Genomic DNA, 20,967 nt, shown 5'->3' on the forward strand with positions numbered 1-20,967 from the left:
TGGTCACAAGTCTTTGAACATCACCGCCGCCCCCACTTTAATATTATATCACAGACTGGGAGGATGTGAGGAGCCAAACTGGAGCTGCGGAGACGAGACAGACACATGTCTCTGCCGTCTCGTTACACAATCGCAGCGCAAAATAGACCCGTGGCGTAATCGGCACGTTCACAATTAAAGTCGCATAACACGGCTGCGAGAAGCGACTCTGCCGGGAGATTTATCCGTCTGTCCAAAAGCGGAGAACACAGCAAACAGGATGCAGCAGATGCATTCGGTGGTGAGACTATTAAAAACAGCCATGCTGTGCAAGTAGTGCATTGTCGAATCCAATGAGCTGCGAAGAACAGTAGGAGCACAGACACCATCCATCAGCACTTTAATAACCGAGTTCTTATGCATCTACAGACACACCGATGGGACAAGCGCATTATCTTCTACCTACACTCCACACCATAAATATTAGGAAAGCGTCTGCTCTGCAGGCTTTGTGCTGCAGCACATTTGATTTATGGTAAAGGAATGGATAGTAAAATATAATGGCATTCGGTAGAGCACATACATCCACCAAGGCCCAACCTTTCCGTCAAATTCAATCAAGCCCCACCACATTGCACACACTCATAGAGTCCACAGTCAATATGCCAGATTTTTTCGTTAAGATCCATGAAGACAACACCATGGCTGAGTGTTTTCACCTTAATGCCACGGTCATACATTTCCAAATGTTTGCAGTGGCTAAACTTCCCCGCCCGGTCACTTTGAATCTGTGAGAGCGAGAAGGGTGAATACAACATTGGTGGTGGTGTGGTGAAGCAAATCCTTAGTGTGGCTTCCTGTAGAGCTGAACTTTGGTGAACTTTGACCTGTAATACTGGCCTGCTCTCATCTGGGAATTAAAATGGATTCAAACACCCAGGGTTTGTGATGTCACAAACCTAAGAAAAATGTGTGTCTTGTGGGTCTCTCTGAATGTATTTGATTTTTAAAAGGTTTAACCTGAGCCAGGTCATGCAGCTGTTAAAGTAAATTATATAAGTAGTGGGTTTTTTTTATCAATGATTTTGGATCAGTTCTCTGCATCGGCAGATAATCAAAGTCCATCAGAAGCTGCATTGGGAACAGAACGATGATAACAGAGAATCTTTAACTACAGGGAGACAGTATTTATCTAAGAAGCAAGCACGTTAACTACAGCGTGTCTTAACAAATACACACCCACTGTGTTACACAAACAGAAACAAATCACTCTCTGGTTCTTTTTTAGTAGCACAGCCAGATGGTTCGTTGTGGATCTGAAGCTCCTGGATCGTCAATTCATCACAATCTCACACAAACGGCTTCATAAATGTCTCTCACTCTCCTTGCAGACCCTGATATGTGGCACCAGAGCCATTCACAGAACCAACGGGAATCATTTATAGTTGGGACGCGCTGCACATACGGAATGAGTGAGCGTCTCAGGCAGCTCTTTGACAAATGTCTTTGGATGAATGCAAACGCATTGAAAATGCTCAGTCAATCAAATTGAAAGACACACAAAAGTCAGAGAAGGTTTTGATTAATTATGCAGCAGAAAAAGGATTCACTATATAATTAATTTAGCAGCCAAACGATTGAGGAATATAAAACATTGAAGTCACTATTACAGAAATGAATGCTACAGTATAAAATGAATGATGTTATCAGCTGAATAGACCCAAGGGATGTCAGTCAGTCATGAAACAGGGTTCACTTAGAGCTAGGACTTTGGGGAAGTAAAGAAAAAGTAGGTAGGAGTCCAGATGGCAGCGATTAGATTGACGAACAACACCATCTAGTGACATCTCTATGTTATTACAACTTCTGCAGAAGCCAAAGACCACAAGCCAGTATCAATTTGGTGATGTCAGTTCCTTGGCAACCCCAAACCTGCAGTTTTATTTTCAATTTCTTACTCTCAGTTAATGCATATAAGGGTCAGAGCAAATATCAAAAGCACTACAGACTGTGTACAAACATTTTATGTTTTAAATACAAGAGAACAAATGTGATCTGAGAAGTGTTTATTTTACAAAAGCCAATAGAGGGATTAAAAGGCTCACTGTTGGGGTGAAACTGTACAACAACACCAATATGAAGTTGGTTTTAAAAAGAACAATTTGTAAAAACTATTTTGAGGGTTGTTGTTTAATACTGGAAGTACACTTTTTAATGGCTGTATTGAAAGGTGCTATATGAATAAAGTTACCTTGATTATTATAATTTTACGACTGGAAATCATATCCCATGTATTCCTCAGTAACTCCCAGTTTCGCTGACCCTGTTCTGAACCTGAGGTATGCCAACCAAATTCTAGCCCAAATATTTTAATTACAAAAATCACATTATTTGGGAATAAATGTCGGGATGCATGATTTGAGAAATTGTTTTATTAAGCAAGTCTCCATGACAAAACTGGAAAACCTGACGAGTCCTTTGATTCCCTCCCTGTAACAGTTATTCGACCCCAGCAGCGTTGTCCTGAAAACTGACCTCAGTCACACATCAGCGTGTGTGGTCCTCCGTTTCCCTTTATGTGCTGATTATCTGAGGTGGAGTCTTTACGTCTTCTTTGATGGTATATGTGGGTGGGGCCAGTTCCTGGACTGGAAGTAGCCCCTGAGTCCCTCCAGGTCCAGGGGAGGGAAGTAAGCTCCGATGCGTTTCCTCAGCCACCACTTCCCCTCTGCTGCGCTGGCACTGCCCGGCCGGCTGAACTTATACCTGAAGTGTTCCCCTCGCACCCACCTGAGAGGGACGATGGACACAGGGGAGTGAGGTCCAAGGAGACATAAAGCAAAACTCTACAACGTCTTTAGCTTCAAAATTACTTTGGTGGTACCTTTGCATCCTCTGCCCCCTGCTGGTTGAGCAGCCACATTACCTTTGTACTCAAGGTATCCTGTTTTTCTCTCGTCTCCTCAGGTGAACTGTGTTTGGCTGATTAAGAGGAAACTATTAGAGGAGGAGCAGAAAGTGTGTCTCTGTCTGTTGCAGCAGCAGAAGCAGCCAACTGCCCAGCATGTTGTTTTTATTTGTTTGTTCTATTTTTTCTCTGATGGGTCCAGTAGTCAAGTTTTCGTGGCTTTCTTTCTGTCTGGTTCAGTTCTGATTTTGGTTTAGGTTAGAGGAAGATCCCCAGATCCTACGACCATTTGTGGGTTGGTCTGTGGGCTTTTCCTTCTTTTTTTTTTTCATTTTGGCCGGCCCATCAGCCATTTGCTAATCTCTGTAAAAGTTTGTTGTTGATTTCTCTTTAGTAATACATTTAGACTGTTGCTTCTTCTCTCCAGCTCCTTTACCTCTTTGGGCTGTATGTGTGAACGCATAGGTCTGAGTGAGAGTCTCAGGACTTCTGCAGACTTTCTCACACCCACGCCCCAGAGTATAAAGTCTGCAGAATGTCTGGAGGCGATGTGAAACACAGCAGGAGATCCAACAACCCACAGGTGCAAATATTCGAAAAACGTAAAGAATGCATATAGAAGATGCAGACGCTTCAAGAGTTTGTTGTGATAAGAGCAGACACAATTGTTCATGTGCTGTAAACAAACACACCCGATCACCACAGGAGAAATAATACGTTCCTTCCTGCCTCTGCCTGCTGCATCGCCCCTCACCTTGAAGATTTCAATGTTGTGAACACGTCTGAGTGGAGAATCTCCTGCTGCGTTGTTCAAGTGTGAAGGCCAAACTCTGGAGAAAGGCCAGACCCAATTTTCTGTACACTCTCCAGTGGTCACGTCTGAAAACGGCTAGGGTGAAGGCAAACCTCCCGGACAAGCCACCAAACTGAACACCATGAGTTGAAAGTTGATGTGGCATCTCAACCAGCAGGGGGCAGAGTATGAAACAGGAATGGGGAGAATGTTTCCTCCTCTATCACCAATCCTCACCTTGACCTTCTGTTCTCGCTCTATGTAACTTAGGTGAGTGGGTACGATCTCCTGTGACAAATGTACAAGAGTAATACTGAACTGTAGATCAAACTTAGAAGTCCTTAATAAACACTGTTTATCTCCTATAGTCCCCTCATCCCTCCCTCCAACACCAAAGGATGAGAGAGAAGGCATTAATTGCAGAAGGACTTTAAAAAGGTCCACTGACTTCCTGTTAAGTTAACACTGCTCTTTTTTAATGTGTCTTATCATCTTTATAATCTGATATCCACCCTGATCTGTTGAAAACGGCAGTTTGCAGCGATGGAAGTTACAGATAAACCAGAATCTGAATCAATAATAAAGATTACACAGTGGAAAGATGCAGAGCTCTGAACTGAGTTACCTGGGGGGCTCTCTGCCATGGAAGGGGTTTTGGTCGATAAGGGAGAGGACGGTGCTGTCGTTGGAGAGCAGACGTCCGGCGATGTGGATCACCCACTCACTCTGCTCGTACGTCTGCACAGAGAGAAAGAAAGAGGGATATAGCAGATGAAGGCTCACATTATACCCAGTGTCTCATAATAAGAAGACGTTGGAGAGAGCACAAGGACTTACTGCCCCCTAGTGTCTACACAAAGCAGGTTTGTTGTTCAAAAAACACAAAGACTCAAGGTGCGCAAACCTGGAAGGCAGCGAACCACATGAGCCAGTCCAGCCGGTAATGGTACGGTGATATCAGGCACGGTCTCTGGTAAACATCCCCTGGTTTGCACAGGAACTGGTACTCTTCCCAAACTGCTTCAGGGTCCTTGGGATCAGGACTCAGGGTGCCCTGGAAAATCACTTCGGTACGCTCCTTGGTGATGCTGCGGTGGGGGGCAAACAAAACAGGATTAAAAAAGAATTAAAGCTGCAAGAGGTTGATTTCTACACATGTAGGAAAAATCAGAGTGTAATCCCCCGTTCCCTTTTTAAAAGCAAGGTGGAGGATTTGCCAGGCAGGAAGAGAGACGACTACTCTGCAGTGGAATCAAAGAAGATGAGTTTGAACAATAAACATTCATTCAGTAATTTTAAATTGTCTTTCAAAATCAGTATGAATTTTAGGTTTAATTTAAGTATTTTTTCAGGCGTTTAAAAGCTATGTCCCACCCTGTGACCTCTGACCCCAGCAACCCCTAACCGTACCTTCCAAAGGCCCCGTAGGTGTTGACGATGCGCAGCGGGTCAAAGGAGGTGTTCATCACCTGCCTGGAGCTCAACAGGTTCATCACCACCGGGACGCTCAGGCAGCCAATCAGAATGCCCAAAGAAATGTTCACCCACCGGCGTATCCGCATACCTAACACACACACAGAAACAAACAAACACACACGAGACGAAGAAGAATAAAACATGAAATGCAGGCAAGAAACATGCTCCATCAGGCTCCATCAAGACTTAATATTCAGACCAGAGGGAAACTGATTTATGGGTTTGTTTGTGTTTCACAGATCAGCTTCATCTATTACACACACCTTCTACAACTCTCTGAGACAAACCTGTCATCATTGTGCCGTCTCAGCATAAATGAGCTGCAACAATGTTGTTTACTTGTGAAATTCTGTTGTGATCTTAGAGACCCAAAAGAACCCTGCAATTTCAGCTTAGATCATGTCAATTTATTTGTAAAGCAATTCAAATTTTTTGTGAGGTGCTAAACTAGGGGAGATATGTTAACAGATCAAACAAACAGCAAAAAACACGACAACAATAACAACAAACAGTAAAATAAGGTAAAACCACTTAAATAAATAAACATCTTGGTCTGCCCCCCCCCCCCAGATCCGCCCCTGCTTGTGAACTTTCACAAGAATGTGCAGATCTTTTTCCGCTGCTGAGAAGTCTCCTTTCTTTACTGCTGGACAATTCTGACATTAAAACCGCAATCCATCAAGGTGTGCAGCTCACTTTTAAAGGGAATGGGGGACAGGTACGACCTCCTACACGCTGCAGCCAAAACAATGATTCACTTCCAGACTAATCACAACCCTTTTGAACCGTGCGCTCGCCACCGGGACCTTTTTTCTCCCCTGTTCAACCCGCAAAAGTAGATTTGGGCAAGATCTAAATGCGCCTCAGAACGTAGATCGTTAAAATAGAGCCCTGTGTGAGTGACCACTATAACACTTGCGGAAAAGCTTTGGCCAGTTAGATCATAGGGCGGTGGGCATTGACGAACGTTGGCTGAGTCTCCATCAGTTCCTTCCTACCTGTGACTGCCCTGATTATCCCGTGCATGGTAAAGACATCAACATAATCCACCTCAAACCTATTACACTAAAATGGCCTTTCTGGGTCTGTTCAAGTGATTAAAACTTGCTCACACTAAAAAGGTACAAACCTATTTTTTATTCAGCATCCTCCAATAAATTAGTCACTAATGGGTCCAACGAGACCAATTACTGAGAGGCCACTCTCACTCTTTTACGACATTTGAAACAGTGTGCGCTGTAAAAATGTGAGCGACATCACATTTAATTCCAGTAAACTATATGTCATACTTTTCCCAGCTACTCAGCTGTCAAAGTGTTAATCCCTTTTCTTCCCATAATTCCCTCTCCAGCATGACTAGATCCTCGTCTCAAACCATTAGTGAAACCAGCGAGAAATACCTTTGGTGGGTTTGTGGGTGCGTCCAGCTGCATCGTCATTCTGTATCGCCAGCACCGCCTCTTTGGCTCCGCCTCCGGAGCGAAACATGAAGCCAAGGGATGCGTCGTCGAAACAGGCCAGACTGGGAACAATGGTGAGCCAGTTTAGGAAACTAAGGTTCCCGCTCAGGATCAGAACCGCCTACAGCGCAGAAGAGAGAAGCAGAGAGAAAAGACTAGCACAGTATGTCGGGAGAAGTGGCTACACAATACTTCAAAATATTTCTCTCTCTGAGGTTTCTACATATTTTTACCCTGTTAAAAGGGTTTTTAGTAGTTTTTCCTTACTCTTGCTGAGGGTTAAGGACAGAGGATGTCACACACTGCTAAAGCCCTATGAGATGAATTGTAATTTGTGAATATGGGCTATACAAATAAAATTTGATTGATTGATTGAGGTCCCTAAAAGTGAAGCCAAATAATCTTGATCGCCCCACAGTGGTATCTCAGAGTGTGTCTGCTGCAGAGCTTCTACGTCAGGTTTCTGATATGATCACTGTATTACCTTGAATGAATGTAGGTCTATGTACTTAACTAAATGCCAGGACGCTAAGCTAAGGAGCTGTCCTACAGTAACAATAAAAACTTTGTTGATACATATAACATAGCATCATATAACCAAATAAAACCAAATTTACCGGTATAACAAGCACTTGAACAAACTTCAGTGTGACAAGAACTATCATCGATCAAGACCCTTTGGTTTCACATTTCGAATCATAAACCCTGCTGGTAAACTGCATCACCTGGAAAAGGATCTGGATCGCTCCATTGACCATGCACATCCGCCTGCCCAGGAAGATGAAGAGAGGCACAACAAGCTCGACGAAGTGGTTTGACAGCGTCTCGAAGCGATGGAACCACCACGGGGAGCGGTGCATGTAGTAGGACAAGGGGTTGGGAACCGGCTGGGTCTGGAAAGAACAAGGGAAGCGGATTCATTGAAGTCAGAATTATGGTACAGGATAATTTGTCAGGAGAGGGTTTGTCCACATAATCAAGGGTTTGAATAAGCTAGCGCAGGGCCTGTTCTCAACCTACCTGTTTTGAGTGGGCTATTCACTTGGCCTTTGTTGATGCCCAGGAGCTTCTTCAGAATAAGTTCATGTCATTAGTTCGTCCTCCTCAAATAGTTTTTCAATATAGTGTCACTTTTTTTGTATTGTTTGTATGCTGGACATTGTGTACAGAGCTTTTTGTCCAAATCGCAGGAAATTCGAATGCTGCATTTCCTACGGTTATGAAAACCTGTCAAGCGCAAAGAAGTTCAACAAGGGTCTGCATGATATGCGCTCCATAGACAGACATTATGAAATGTGATTACAGACTAGTGTCTGATTTGTTTCTGTATTTCCCACCAAACATTTCCTCTGCTTTACTTTGGCACCAATGTCTTGTCTCAGCCCAGGTTGGGGAGCAATTTTCTGATGCCACATGTTTTAAATAAAGATGGAACTTTATTTTAAAAAAGGAAACCCCACCTACACACAAAAAACACTCAGAGGTCCATACAGAGCAGTGCAGTGTTTGTGTAGGTAGGATTAAGAGTGTGTGTGTGTTTGTGTGTTAGGTGGTTGCACACTGACGTGTAATGGCTGAACAACAGTGTCAGCTGAGGTGGTGAAAAATAAATAAAGCACAGAAATAGGTGGGTTATAAAGAAAACGGAAAAGATTGTTGGCACGCTCGTCTATACTCTCATTGTTTTCCTGGAATGGAAGAGAAAAAAGCGAGGGGGTTGCTATTTAACCTATAGCAAACCAAAACACCTCTGGAAATCCAAGGGCAAGGAGCCTGCAACCTCAGACAACCAAACAACCCCACCTGGCCTGCAAACTAGCTCCGTAACAACAAACAAACCAAAGCAAACAAAACGGCAACGGCCGAAACGCACCTACGCAGCCCCCTGAGAGTCAGGAGACCTGCAGTTTCTCTCAGGGCTGAAAGGGAGCAGTGTGTCGGAGGGGGTTAATAAGGCTTCACCTGGCGCCAGTGGCTTTCTGCCTGTGTGTGTGTGTGAGTGTGTGTCCATTGCCAGTATGGCCGTTGACAGTTGAGATCGGTGCAGGTCACATAGAAAAAGGACCATTAAGTATGATTTGTTTGGTGGCGCACACTTTCTACTACACCCGATTTAATTACATTTTTAAGAGCACAGAAGATTGGTCACCATGTATTTCTCCCGTTCCAGGGTTTAAATCAAAGCTTAAAATCGTGAATATGCCAATTCTAGAGTCAAAGCTGGTGCTAGCATGAGAATCAACAGCAAAGGCCTCCATCTCCCTGCTCTGTGAGGCTCGTGGAGGTGGAGAGAAATATGCCTGCCATAAAGACATTTTCCAGATCCTAATACTGGCTTGCAGCCTGATGGTAGAGGAGGAGTATACCTGCAGTCTAGTGATACCCAGGAGCTCCCACCTGACTTTAACCAACACCTCTGATTGGTTAGATCACTCAAATAAGTTTACGAGGTCTTATTTTTGCACTGCTGATATCGGCTGATCAATGAGTTTTGGGCAAAGACGCCTTGACTGCTACATATTAAAGTTGCTTACCTTGAGCTCCGGGCTCGCGAGCTAACGCTTGCGAGCTAATCCCACAGCTGGTTTGTTTTGGAGAAGTGTAGGGCGAGACAGGGTGGATATGGGGTGCAGGGTGTGGGATGGGATTACAGATGGGCCACAGTAGACGGGAGGCAGGACAGGAGGTAGGGTGGGGGTCTATGGGGGCTTCGATGAGAAGAATTACTGAGCACAAAAGGCATGTCAGCAAGACTGAATGGGCCATCCGATGGATGATAATGACATTGTGCTGGCTTCAACCTCAGAGGACATGGTCCAGTCTGTCTATGTGTGTGTGCCATGTCAGCTGGTGTCCCAGTGGAGTGGAAGCAAAGAGAACACAAATTGTGGTTCGCTGGAGCTACGAGCTCAAAGCAACCTACGATGAGTTAAAGAAGATCAGACAAGTATCCGACCATCCGGATTATAACAGCGCGGACGAGGGACAGGGTGCGGCAGAACTCAGAGAGCGGGTGAGAAAAATGACCCGGAGAATGGAGTTTAAGAAGGAAGCCGACTGGCCGAATTATAACAGCGCTGACAAGGTACGGAATGCGGCCGAACACAGAGAGTGGGTGAGATAAATGACCCGGAGAATGGTCAGAGGGGCCGGCTTCAGTCGGGGGCAGTTCGATGGACAAACGGCAGGCCGCGGCTCGCAGGCGGAGCCGCACAGAGACGCCCTCCCACCGTCAGTGAAAACCCCCAGATACGACGGGGAAGCAAACTGGTAAGCATTTCATGCCCAATTTGAACTGTTAGCCCAGGCAGGAAAATTAGGTTTGGAGGAAAAAGTCCTCCAGCTCCCTATGTGTCTGTGTTTGCGCACATCTTGATGGAACTCCACCGTTCGCGATTCAGAGAGCAGAGGAGATATCTAAACTCGCGACCATGTAGAGACAGAAATGACATGCCTCTGACAACCTGACGCTATAAATAATTATAAATAACTGTTGGCGGGGTCGAGGTGCCCCACTTATAGAATGGTAGGGGAAACACTGAGATAACGGGACTGAGAGGCACCCAGCTTACAGCGGACAGAAGAACACAGAGACGATGGACAACACAATCCGATTTTCAAAGAACCCAGAGATGATACAAGGTTAAATGGTCTTCGTACCTTATGAGATTGCAGCAGATGGTGGGACCGTATCAGACGTTACAATTACACAGTCTGACTTTGAGATGACAGATAAAGAGATGGAAGTCTGGGCATTTATCTCCTAAAAAAGTGTCAATCTAAATCGGACTATGGAGAGATGACCACCATCACCCTAGCACATCAGTTGATGATTGGAGTCATGAAAGACTACCCTATCACGGAGTGGGTTTTCCCGATTGTGAGCAGCAAGAAAGTGGCTGCTCAAGTGTATAAAGAACTGTATGACAAGATGCACCACCACTTGAAACGCATGCTACATTTTGAAAATCCAGCTGTGATGGCCTTTATTACGGATTGCTTTAAAAAAACATGTCAGGCATAATTCAGGAAAGCGTACAGATAACAAAACTTGCAGTTTCAAGTTTCCATAAGGCGGGGACTTGTGGACTATTAGAAATACAGTGCATCTATTGGCAGCAATTTGTTGTTCTATGTGGGGCAATCTGGGGCTAAGCATCTTGCCCAAGGCAGTTCGGCATGCAGATGGGAAAGACTGGGGATCGAACTGCCGACCTTTTAAGGATGGAGGACGACCGCTCCCCCCCTTAGCCACAGTCGCCCTATATATATAAAGGTAGAAATGCCTTTTTGACAAAATAACACGTGTCTTTGATGTTTTAAGCAATGTCAGGTAATGCACCTTGATGTCACCGACCAAAAACCGAACAAAGAACAAAGAGACTATCATTTGATCAGAGCAGATCAAAGACCAGTGTTTGTCTAAGGGACATTTTATGTTTAATCTATAAAGATATAAAGGTAGAACAAATCTACTTGTAGTGGACTTTTGAACAGATACCAGGACTGAGAGGCACTCACTCATCTTACAGAGGACAGAAGAACACAGACGATGGACAACACAATCCGATCTTCAGAGACCCCTGAGATGATACAGAGGCAAATGGACTTCGTACCTGATGAGATTGCAGCAGATGGTCAGACCATATCAGACGTTACAATTACACAGTCTGACTTTGAGATGACAGATAAAGAGATGGAAGTCCGGACATTTATCTCCTTGGTGGTCTTGGACGTCTTAAAAAAGTGTAAATCTAAATCGGACTATGGAGAGATGACCACCATCACCCTAGCACATCAGCTGATGATTGGAATCATGAAAGACTACCCTATCACGGAGTGGGTTTTCCCGATTGTGAGCAGCAAGAAAGTGGCTGCTCAAGTTTACAAAGAACTGTACGACAAGATGCACCACCACCTGAAACGCATGCTACAGTTTGAAATTCCAGCTGTGAGGGCCTTAATTACGGATTGCTTTCAAAAACACATCAGGCATTATTCAGGAAAGCGTACATATAACAAAACTGGCAGTTTCAAGTTTCCATAAGGCGGGGACTTGTGGAGAAAAACATCACTTTAATTCTACTAATGTAGAATGAGAGCTGTGCGCCGTAGAGAAAGGTCGCACTGACAATGGCTCTGCATGCACTACGCAGTTTTTGATTATTACGTTTTTTCTTATGTGTATTTTTGTACACACTGCACTGTCGTTCATACCGTATGATCGACTAGCACTTTTGAAAATACGTTTGTTGCTAAATATGGAGTTTTTCTCAACCTACCGGAGTGCTTGCTGTGGCTCCTTTGTTCTACCGCAGATCTGTTTACCAATACGGCGACAGATCAGAAAGAAGAGAGGGAAGCGCGCCGGGATACTGTGCAGATCTAGGACTTGATGCTGCAATCCCCCACTGCCGAGCACTCTACTCGCGAATGTTCAATCCCTGGACAATAAAATGGACAAGCTACAAGCACGGACTAATTACCAGCGGGACATCACAAACTGCTGTGTGCTGGCATTCACTGAGACCTGGCTGGATCCTATGGTGCCTGACTCTGCTGTTACTCCGGCAGTTTTTTCCATCTATCGACAGGACAGAACCTACGAGTCGGATAAGAGCAGAGATGGAGGGCTGTGCTTGATGGTGAACTCTCGCTGGGGCTCGGATGTTGTTGTGCTTTCAGCACGCGGCTCATCAGTCAGAATAACAGCTATATTCGGATTGATCGTGTTTGTAAATGGATAACTTGAAAGAAACATTACATTAATTCTACGAAATTAATTCTGCTGCAGTGATCAACGGTTTTTACCACATCGAAACCAGCGTTGGCCCTCATGATGAAAAGCTTTCTAGACAGCTTCATTGGTGTCTTCTACGTGTGCGTCTCTGCCTTTTCGTCCTGAGATGTTGGTATTCTTTTTGAAAACCTGTCCCTACAGCCGTCCACTTTCACAGAAAATCTGTCACTAGGTTTTCTCCGGTTGCTCCGGTTTTCCTATATATTTTCTAATAAAATTTAAAAAAAGTCTAAATACATGTAGTTTGGTCCTGAATTCATTCCTCAATAAAATGAAAAAATTGCTTTGAAAATGTGTAAAGTAAAATATTAAACTGTATGCAGGAGCTGAGGGTTTTACGAGAATCGGACAAGCGTACGAAATTTTTTTTAACATAATGCCGACGACCACTGGATATTACAGAACTATGGAGGTTTGAACATTTTAAGATGATGCCTGTAATGTCTTGAACAAGTTTATCATTTTGACTTTTAAATGCTTGAAAAGTTGTAAGTACCTGAATCCCAAATTGCAGAAAAAGTTTAATTTGTGGAACACTTTCAATGTATCTCAGGAAAAATTCAGGAAGGCGAAGGCGTGGTGGGTTCCTACCCAAATTCTATTTAGGTGTGGCTGCAGGTCAGGAGCAGCAGTAATAACAGCTATTTTGGGATTTATCGTGTTTGTAAATACAATAACTTGAAAGAAACATTACATTAATTCTACGAAATTAATTCTGCTGCAGTGATCAAGTGTTTTTGTTTTCACCACATCGACACCAGCGATGGCCCTTATGATGAAAAGCTCTCTCGACAGCCTCATCAGTATCTTCTACGTGTGCGGCTCTGCCTTTTCATCCTGGATGTTGGTATTCTTTTTGAAAACCTGTCCTTAGAGCCGTTCCCTTAAAGGAAACTCTGTCACTAAGTTTCTCCGGGTGTAAATACAATTTCAAAAAGTATATATACATGTTGTTCTTCCTTGAATTCACTCCTCAATTAACTGAAATACATTGATTTGAAAATGTGTACAGTCAAATATAAAACTAGATGTGGGAGCTGAAGATCATTAGCTAAAATCTGGAGCTCATTTTTAAGTAAATTTGAAGAAATTCCATCAAGGCATTTCTGAGATATCAAATGAATGGTATTCAAACGACTGAATCCCAAATTACAGGGAAGGCTGAAACAGGAAAACTACACGTCTTCACAACTACAGAACGATTGATGACTTTCTCACTGCGAAAACACAGACATGTTATTATATAAACTATATATAACTATATAAATACAAAGCCATTTACCATTTATTTCCAACAAGTCTTTTAAAAATAGCGCTTTTCTAGTCTTGATGAACATTAACAGTTTTACATTCATCCATTCACTTTGTTTTCTATGTTGGCAATCTGGGGTTCAGCATCTTGCCCAAGGCAGTTCGGCATGCAGATGGGAAAGACTGGGGATCGAACAACCGACCTTCAGGTTGGAGGCAACCGCTGTACCCCTCAGCCACAGCCGCCCTATATATAAAGGTAGAAATGTCTTTCAACAAAATAACACAAAAGTCTATGATGTCTTTAGCAATGTCAGGTAATGCACCTTAATGTCACCGGCCAATAGACCGAACAAAGCACAAGGAGACTGTCATATGATCAGAGCAGATCAAAGACCAGTCTTTGTCTAAGGGACATTTTAAATGTTTAATCTCTAAGGATATAAGGGTAGAACAAATCTTCTTGTAGCGGACTCTGTTGAACAGATACCAGGACCGAGAGGCACCCAGCTTACAGAGAACAGAAGAACACAGAGACGATGGACAACACAATCCGATTTTCAGAGAACCAAGAGATGATACCAAGTCAAATGGTCTTCGTACCTGATGAGATTGCAGCAGATGGTCAGACCATATCAGACGTTACAATTACACAGTCTGACTTTGAGATGACCGATATAGAGATGGAAGTCCGGACATTTATCTCCTTGGCGGTCGTGGACGTCTTAAAAAAGTGTAAATCAAAATCGGACTATGGAGAGATGACCACCATCACCCTAGCACATCAGCTGATGATTGGAATCATGAAAGACTACCCTATCACGGAGTGGGTTTTCCCGATTGTGAGCAGCAAGAAAGTGGCTGCTCAAGTGTACAAAGAACTGTACGACAAGATGCACCACCACCTGAAACACATGCTACATTTTGAAAATCCAGCTGTGAGGGCCTTAATTACAGATTGCATTCGAAAACATATCAGGCATAATTCAGGAAAGCGTACATATGACAAAACTGGCAGTTTCAAGTTTCCATAAGGGTTGGACTTGTGGACTAGGAGCTATTTTTGGATTTTTTTGGGAAACCTGTCCTTAGAGCCGTCCACTTTCACAGAAAGTCTGTAGCTAGGTTTTCTCCATGTGCTCCAGTTTTCCTATATATTTTATAATAAAATTTTAAAAAGTATATATACATGTAGTTTGGTTTGGAATTCACTCCTCAATAAACTGAAAACATTGTTTTTACACACGTGTAAAGAAAAATATTAAACTATATGCGGGAGGTGAGGGTTTACGAGAATGGGACAGGCGAACTAACAACCTTAAAACATAATGCCGACGACCACTGGATATTACAGAACTATGGAGGTTTGACAAATTTAAGAGGATAGCTGCAATGTCCTGAACACGTTTATCTTTTAGACTTTTAAATGCTTTAACATGTTTAATAAATTACAGAAAAAGCTGAAACAGGAAAACTATAAGTCTTCACAACTACAGAACGATTGATGACTTTCTCAGAGGGAAGACACAGACATTGTTGAAATACTATTGAAATGTACTTCTTAGTACGTTAAGTTCTCCTTTAATCGCGATTAATCACATTTATGTCATAGTTAACTCAAAATTAATCGCGATTAATAGCTAATTTGTATCTATTCTTAATGTCCATTCATTAATTTAATGCTCTATCAACATGGAAAGTGGATTGGCTTGCTTTATGCAAATGTTTTATTTTATTGAAAAACAACATTGCCAAACAGGGGGGTACAAAATAAAATTATAAAGTGCACATTTCAGGTAAACAAGGACTCAGCCTATAGTGCAGTTAAACCATGGCTTAATATTTCAGGCCTCTCAAACAGAAAAGCAACGAAATAACAAACAAACAAAATACACAGGCAAGTGTCGGCCTACTTTGAAACAAATTAAACACAGAACTGTGTAGGGCTATTTGAGTCCTCCCCATATTTGTGGAAAATGTATGAAATAAGAAGTACCCTATTTTGAAATAAATAAAAACATATAGCTGCAGCCTACTAGCTTAAAAATATATATTTAAGTTGGCGAAATATTAAAACAAAAAGCGAGAGCAGGTCAGACTAGAGGCGAACACAGATACTGAAGCTCGACGGAAACCAACTGCAGCTTCTGCTCTGATCGAGAAGCTGAGGCACTGATCTCTGATCAGCTGAGACCAGAGAAACTCCATGTTTTCACTGTTTTCATAGTTAAGAAGCAGTCATTCACTGAGGCTGCTGCACGTGAACGAGCTCTGATCTCACTGTGTCTCCCTGAGCGAGTGCGCAGGGCAGGGGGCAGGGCTACGGTGCGTTATCTGGAACCAGACACAGACACATTCACTCACCTGCTCCTTGTACTTCATGACGGCCTGATATGATGATGTTTTAAAAAATTATTGTGACTTAATCAACCACCAAAATGCAAATCGTGTGTCACACGGCGAAAGCGTGAGAGTAGGCAGCTCTGCCTTAATCTCGCGACAAAAAAATTGACGGTTAATAACGCATTAAACTGACAGCACTAGTACTTATTTTATTTGTTAGTTTTTGACTGCTATCAGGTTACTTCAAGATTGTTTTTTTTGAGAGACTGCAAACTTGAATTTACACAATGTTTTGATATTCCTCCAGAAAGTAACTTGAATTTTACTCTGTAAATTAATGTCATTAAATTAAGACATTTCTGTCTATAATGACATTCATATCTTTGATCTCTAAAAAGTTGAACTAACCAGCTTGTAGAATAATCTGTTGAGAAATTGTTGAACAGATCCAAAGGCAGAACAGATACCCAGCTGACAGAGGGCAAAAATATTCTCAGAGAACACTGAGATGATGGCGAACACACCAAGATTTTAAGCGATGAGATGACAATGAGATGATGAATACAGTCGTGTTAAACTTACCAGATCAAATGGTCTTCTTACCTGAGAGACCAACAGATCGTCGGACCGTGTCAAACAATCCAAATTCACAGTCTGAGATGATAGAGCTAGAGATTGACCTCCGGACATATGTCGCCTTGGTGGTTGTGGATTTATTAATAAATTGTCAATCAAAAAGGCACTATGTAGAGGATCGCACCATGAGCCTTGCAATCCTGAAAGGCTACCCTGTCTCGGAGTGGGTTTCTACCGAATGTGAGCAGCGAGAAAGTGACTCAGGATGTTTATGATGAAATGTACAAAAAGATGCACAACCACGTAAAACAAATGATACATCTCGAAGTACCAGCTGTGAAGGCTTTAAATGTGGAACACTATCGATGTCATCTCAGGAAACATTCAGGAAGGCGGACGCCCAAATTCTATTTAGGTGTGGCTGCAGGTCAGGAGCAGCAGAAGTATAGCTATAATACGGATTGGTCGTGTTTGTAAATGCAATAACTTCAAAGAAACATTACATTAATTCTACGAAATTAATTCTGCTGCAGTGATCAAGTGTTTTTGTTTCAACCACATCGACAGCAGTGTTGGCCCTTTTGATGAAAAGCTCTCTGGACAGCTTCATCGGTGCCTTCTACGTGTGCGGCTCTGCCTTTTCATCCTGAGACGTTGGTATTCATTTTGAAAACCTGTCCCTTATAGCCGTTCACTTTCACGGAAACTCTGTCACTAGGTTTTCTCCAGGTGCTCCGGTTGTCCTATATATTTTCTAATAAAAGAAAAAAGTATATATACATGTAGTTTGGTCTTGAATTAACGCCACAATAAACCGAAACATTGCTTTGAAAATGTGTAAAGTAAAAATATTACACTGTATGCAGGAGCTGAGGTTTTACGAGAATGGGACAGGCGGAAGGACAACCTTAAAACATTATGCCGACGACCACTGGAGGCACCCAGCTTACAGCGGACAGAAGAACACAGAGACGATAGACAACTCAATTCGATTTTCAAAGAACCCCATGATGATACCAAGTCAAATGGTCTTCGTACCTGATGAGAATGCAGCAGATGGTGGGACCGTATCAGACGTTACAATTACACAGTCTGACTTTGAGATGACAGATATAGAGATGGAAGTCCGGACATTTATCTCCTTGGTGGTCGTGGATGTCTTAAAAAAGTGTAAATCGAAATCGGACTATGGAGAGATGACCACCATCACCCTAGCACATCAGCTGATGATTGGAATCATGAAAGACTACCCTATCACGGAGTGGGTTTTCCTGATTCTAAGCACCAAGAAAGTGGCTGCTCAAGTGTATAAAGAACTGTACGATAAGACGCACCTCCACGTGAAGCGCAAACTACATTTTGAAAATCCACCTGTGAGGGCCTTAATTACGGATTGCTTTCGAAAACATATTAGTGTCAGGTTTTGTCAGTTTAGTTTGTTTATTTCAGCCTCTGTGTTTTCAGTTTTATTTTGTAGTCTCTGTTCCTTGTGGGTTGTTTCTGTCTTCACTTCCTGTCTCGGTGATTGTCTTTCTAACTCCTTATGTGTTGCACCTGTGGCCAATTACCCCTGCCTTGTGTATTTAAGTCCTTCCCCTTGTCCTCTGGCGGATGTCTGTTTTGCTTCCTGTTTTTCGCCAGTGCTGCTGCTACCCCTCAGACAGCTAAGTCGCCGCATATAACATGCCGATCGTCGAGGCGGAGGCCCCAGGACACTAAACGCTTTCCGCAAGATCCGAGCTACACCTTAATGCACAGTGTCAGCAGTGTCAGCTCGGGCTCGCGAGCTAACGCTTGCCGTTGAGCCAGGCGTCTCTCCCCGGAGCCGGTGAGATGAATGTGGGGGGTGGTCCAAGGCAGTGTAGCGAGACTCCCTACATGGGCATGGTTGGAAAAATACGTACTTTTCTGACGTAATCCCATTGGACGCACTCTAGAGTATTGTTTCTGACAGAGGAACCACAACAAATCGCAGGAGTTGTTTTTGGGACGATAGACATGCCAGATATCCAAAATAACATGAAGAGGCACTACAAAAGTGGAATTTTCATACGATGGGTCCTTTAAGAAATTATATGAGATATAGGAAAAATATGATTACAATTACTGCCCTGCCAACAACTGCGGTTTCAGTCTATATTTATTATTTTCCAGACTCGGGAGCACACCGTGACCTTTGACACCTGAAATCTTAATTGAAACTAGTTCAATTTGAAAGAAATTCCATTACGGAAAATGATCATGTTCCAGAGGCGAAAAACTTCGAGAGGCCACGTCGACCTTTCACCCTCGATCACCAAGATCTAATCAGTACACGATCTGAAGACATTCTATCAAGAGTTTCCGGAGATGTAGGTTCCTGGTTTTGTAAGGTCAAAGTGATCTTGACCTTTGACCACCAAGTTCATCTGTAAGACCAAATGACTGTTTCCACCAAATTTGAACAAAGTTGTTCCAGAGATATCGTGTTCAAGAGAATGGGACGGACTGACAACCAGGAGTTATATAATGAAGAAGAATGAACATCCACTGTAATGACTGCTAATATTAGCTTGCATGTATCGATCACTACGATGATGTCTTTTATTGTGAAACCCAACAGTCATCTTATTAAAAGTTTAATCTAATCTATTTTCAGGCTCTTAACACTCATCAGTAGCTCCCTACATGTTGAACTGTTGCACATGTTGAAAAGTTTTTTCCCAGACTGAGTCAAAAGGAAGGAAACCTGATAGCTCCAATTCATATTTGAGGTATATTATTCCTAATTTACTTCCATATGTCACACACATTATCTTCTTACACTGAACCCATCCAGCCCCACAGCAGCCAGTATTTCAGCATGGCATTCCCATTACATCTTTGACAGACCCATTAAAACACAATATAGACACTGACACTGTGAGCTCCAGTCATGGTAAATGGTCTTTATCTATATAGGGCTTTTCTACTCTTGTTGACCATTCAAAAGCTTTACCATTCACACGCACATTGAAACAGGGATCAATGGTTTGAGGAATACCTGCTCTACCACCTGAGCCACAGTCGCCAGGCCATAGGTCCAAAGGAGTCAGTGGATTCCTTTCTATGTTAATTAGAGAAGGCGGGCCTTTGCAGCCTCCTCACACAGAGCAGAGCAGGGCAGGTCAGAGCAGTCCAGTGTACCACAGGTGGAAAAACAAACAAAGTGGATTTGTAGAACCTTGTGCTCCGACGATCTGCTGAAACCCTCGACAGTGGTTACTGTAATGTGCTGCCACGGTTTGGTTTTAGCCGTCTTGTCATCAGTCAGCAGACGAAGCAATGTTTTTTACATGTGGATCAGTGCTAAGACGATCAGAATGACAAGGAGAGTAGACCTTTGGGAAACTTAAAAAACAAGACTTTTAAAGAATCAGCCACAAGAATGATTTACAATAATAGCACACTGTAACAAGTGTCATCTGAACTTGCAACTTGATAGTTTTGGTGAAATGTTTTGAGGGTTTATTGATGTGGCGTTGTTGCACTTCCCTGAGTTCAGCACACAGCTTTGGGTTATTATGTTGAGGACAATCTGAGTTTCTCTTGTTTTCTTTCTGACTGCTCATGATTGGCAGCCTCCTCCTTCACTGTTGTTGCATCAGGACATGTCAGAACTGTACGTTTGTGTGCACCATAAGGTTTTTCCCAGGAAGAATGACACAGACACACACAATACAAAAACTTAAAATACACCAACGTAGCACACACAAACATACACATACACACACCTCGTAGTGGTAGTCCATGCAGGTGAGGTCTCTCCAGCATTGGTCCCCTCTGATTTTAATGAGACCCTGGAAAAGACAAAAGACACAGATGCATTTTTTTTACAAAAGGGAATGTAAGCAAGAAAACAAAATAAATAAATAACTAGAAAAACAGCACTGTGGCTGTATGCATCTGCCAACTAGTAGAGTTTCTATCTGTATATTTGCTTTATTTCAGGAGTCAGGTAAAGGTCATGGTGACTGTAATCAGTTGTTTTTGTGAGTCCAAGTGACAACTGATCAAAATTTGAAGAAATTCCCTTTTCTGGAGATATCACATTCAAGAGGTCAGAGACATATTTTGTGAGGTCACCTTCACGTTTCCCAGGGACCTTTGACCACCAAAATCGAATCAGTTGGTCACTGAGTCCAGGTACATGTTTGTGCCAAATGTGAGAGGATTCTCCTGAGGCACTGCGGATACATTGTGTTCACAAGGCAAAAAATGTGCCTTGGTGTGAAGTCAAGGTGACCTTGACCTTTGACCACCTAAATGTCATCACACAGGCCAAGCTGATGATAGCAGCCTGCATTTAAGAGAAAGAGTTGTTGGTCTCATTCATTGATGCCTAAATCTAAAACCTGTTCAA

The 20,967-nt window shown here is 42.9% G+C and overlaps 1 protein-coding gene across 2 annotated transcripts in view; it reads right to left on the reverse strand.

The window, feature by feature from the left end:
• Positions 1–2,396: 2,396 nt before the first annotated feature.
• Positions 2,397–20,967, reverse strand: part of lmf1 (lipase maturation factor 1) — a 30,048-nt gene continuing 11,477 nt past the window's right edge. For both annotated transcript variants that reach the window (XM_062413962.1, XM_062413963.1), the window contains 7 exons: positions 20,339–20,404; positions 7,342–7,509; positions 6,557–6,737; positions 5,091–5,244; positions 4,585–4,768; positions 4,306–4,418; positions 2,397–2,769 (listed from right to left, as the gene is read on the reverse strand). In XM_062413962.1, coding sequence (XP_062269946.1) covers positions 2,583–2,769; positions 4,306–4,418; positions 4,585–4,768; positions 5,091–5,244; positions 6,557–6,737; positions 7,342–7,509; positions 20,339–20,404 — 1,053 coding nt within the window. In that variant the 3' untranslated portion in view covers positions 2,397–2,582. The remainder of the gene's footprint in view (positions 2,770–4,305; positions 4,419–4,584; positions 4,769–5,090; positions 5,245–6,556; positions 6,738–7,341; positions 7,510–20,338; positions 20,405–20,967) is intronic.

Source organism: Platichthys flesus, chromosome 20, assembly GCF_949316205.1.
Source record: "Platichthys flesus chromosome 20, fPlaFle2.1, whole genome shotgun sequence".
NCBI classification, from domain to species: domain Eukaryota; kingdom Metazoa; phylum Chordata; class Actinopteri; order Pleuronectiformes; family Pleuronectidae; genus Platichthys; species Platichthys flesus.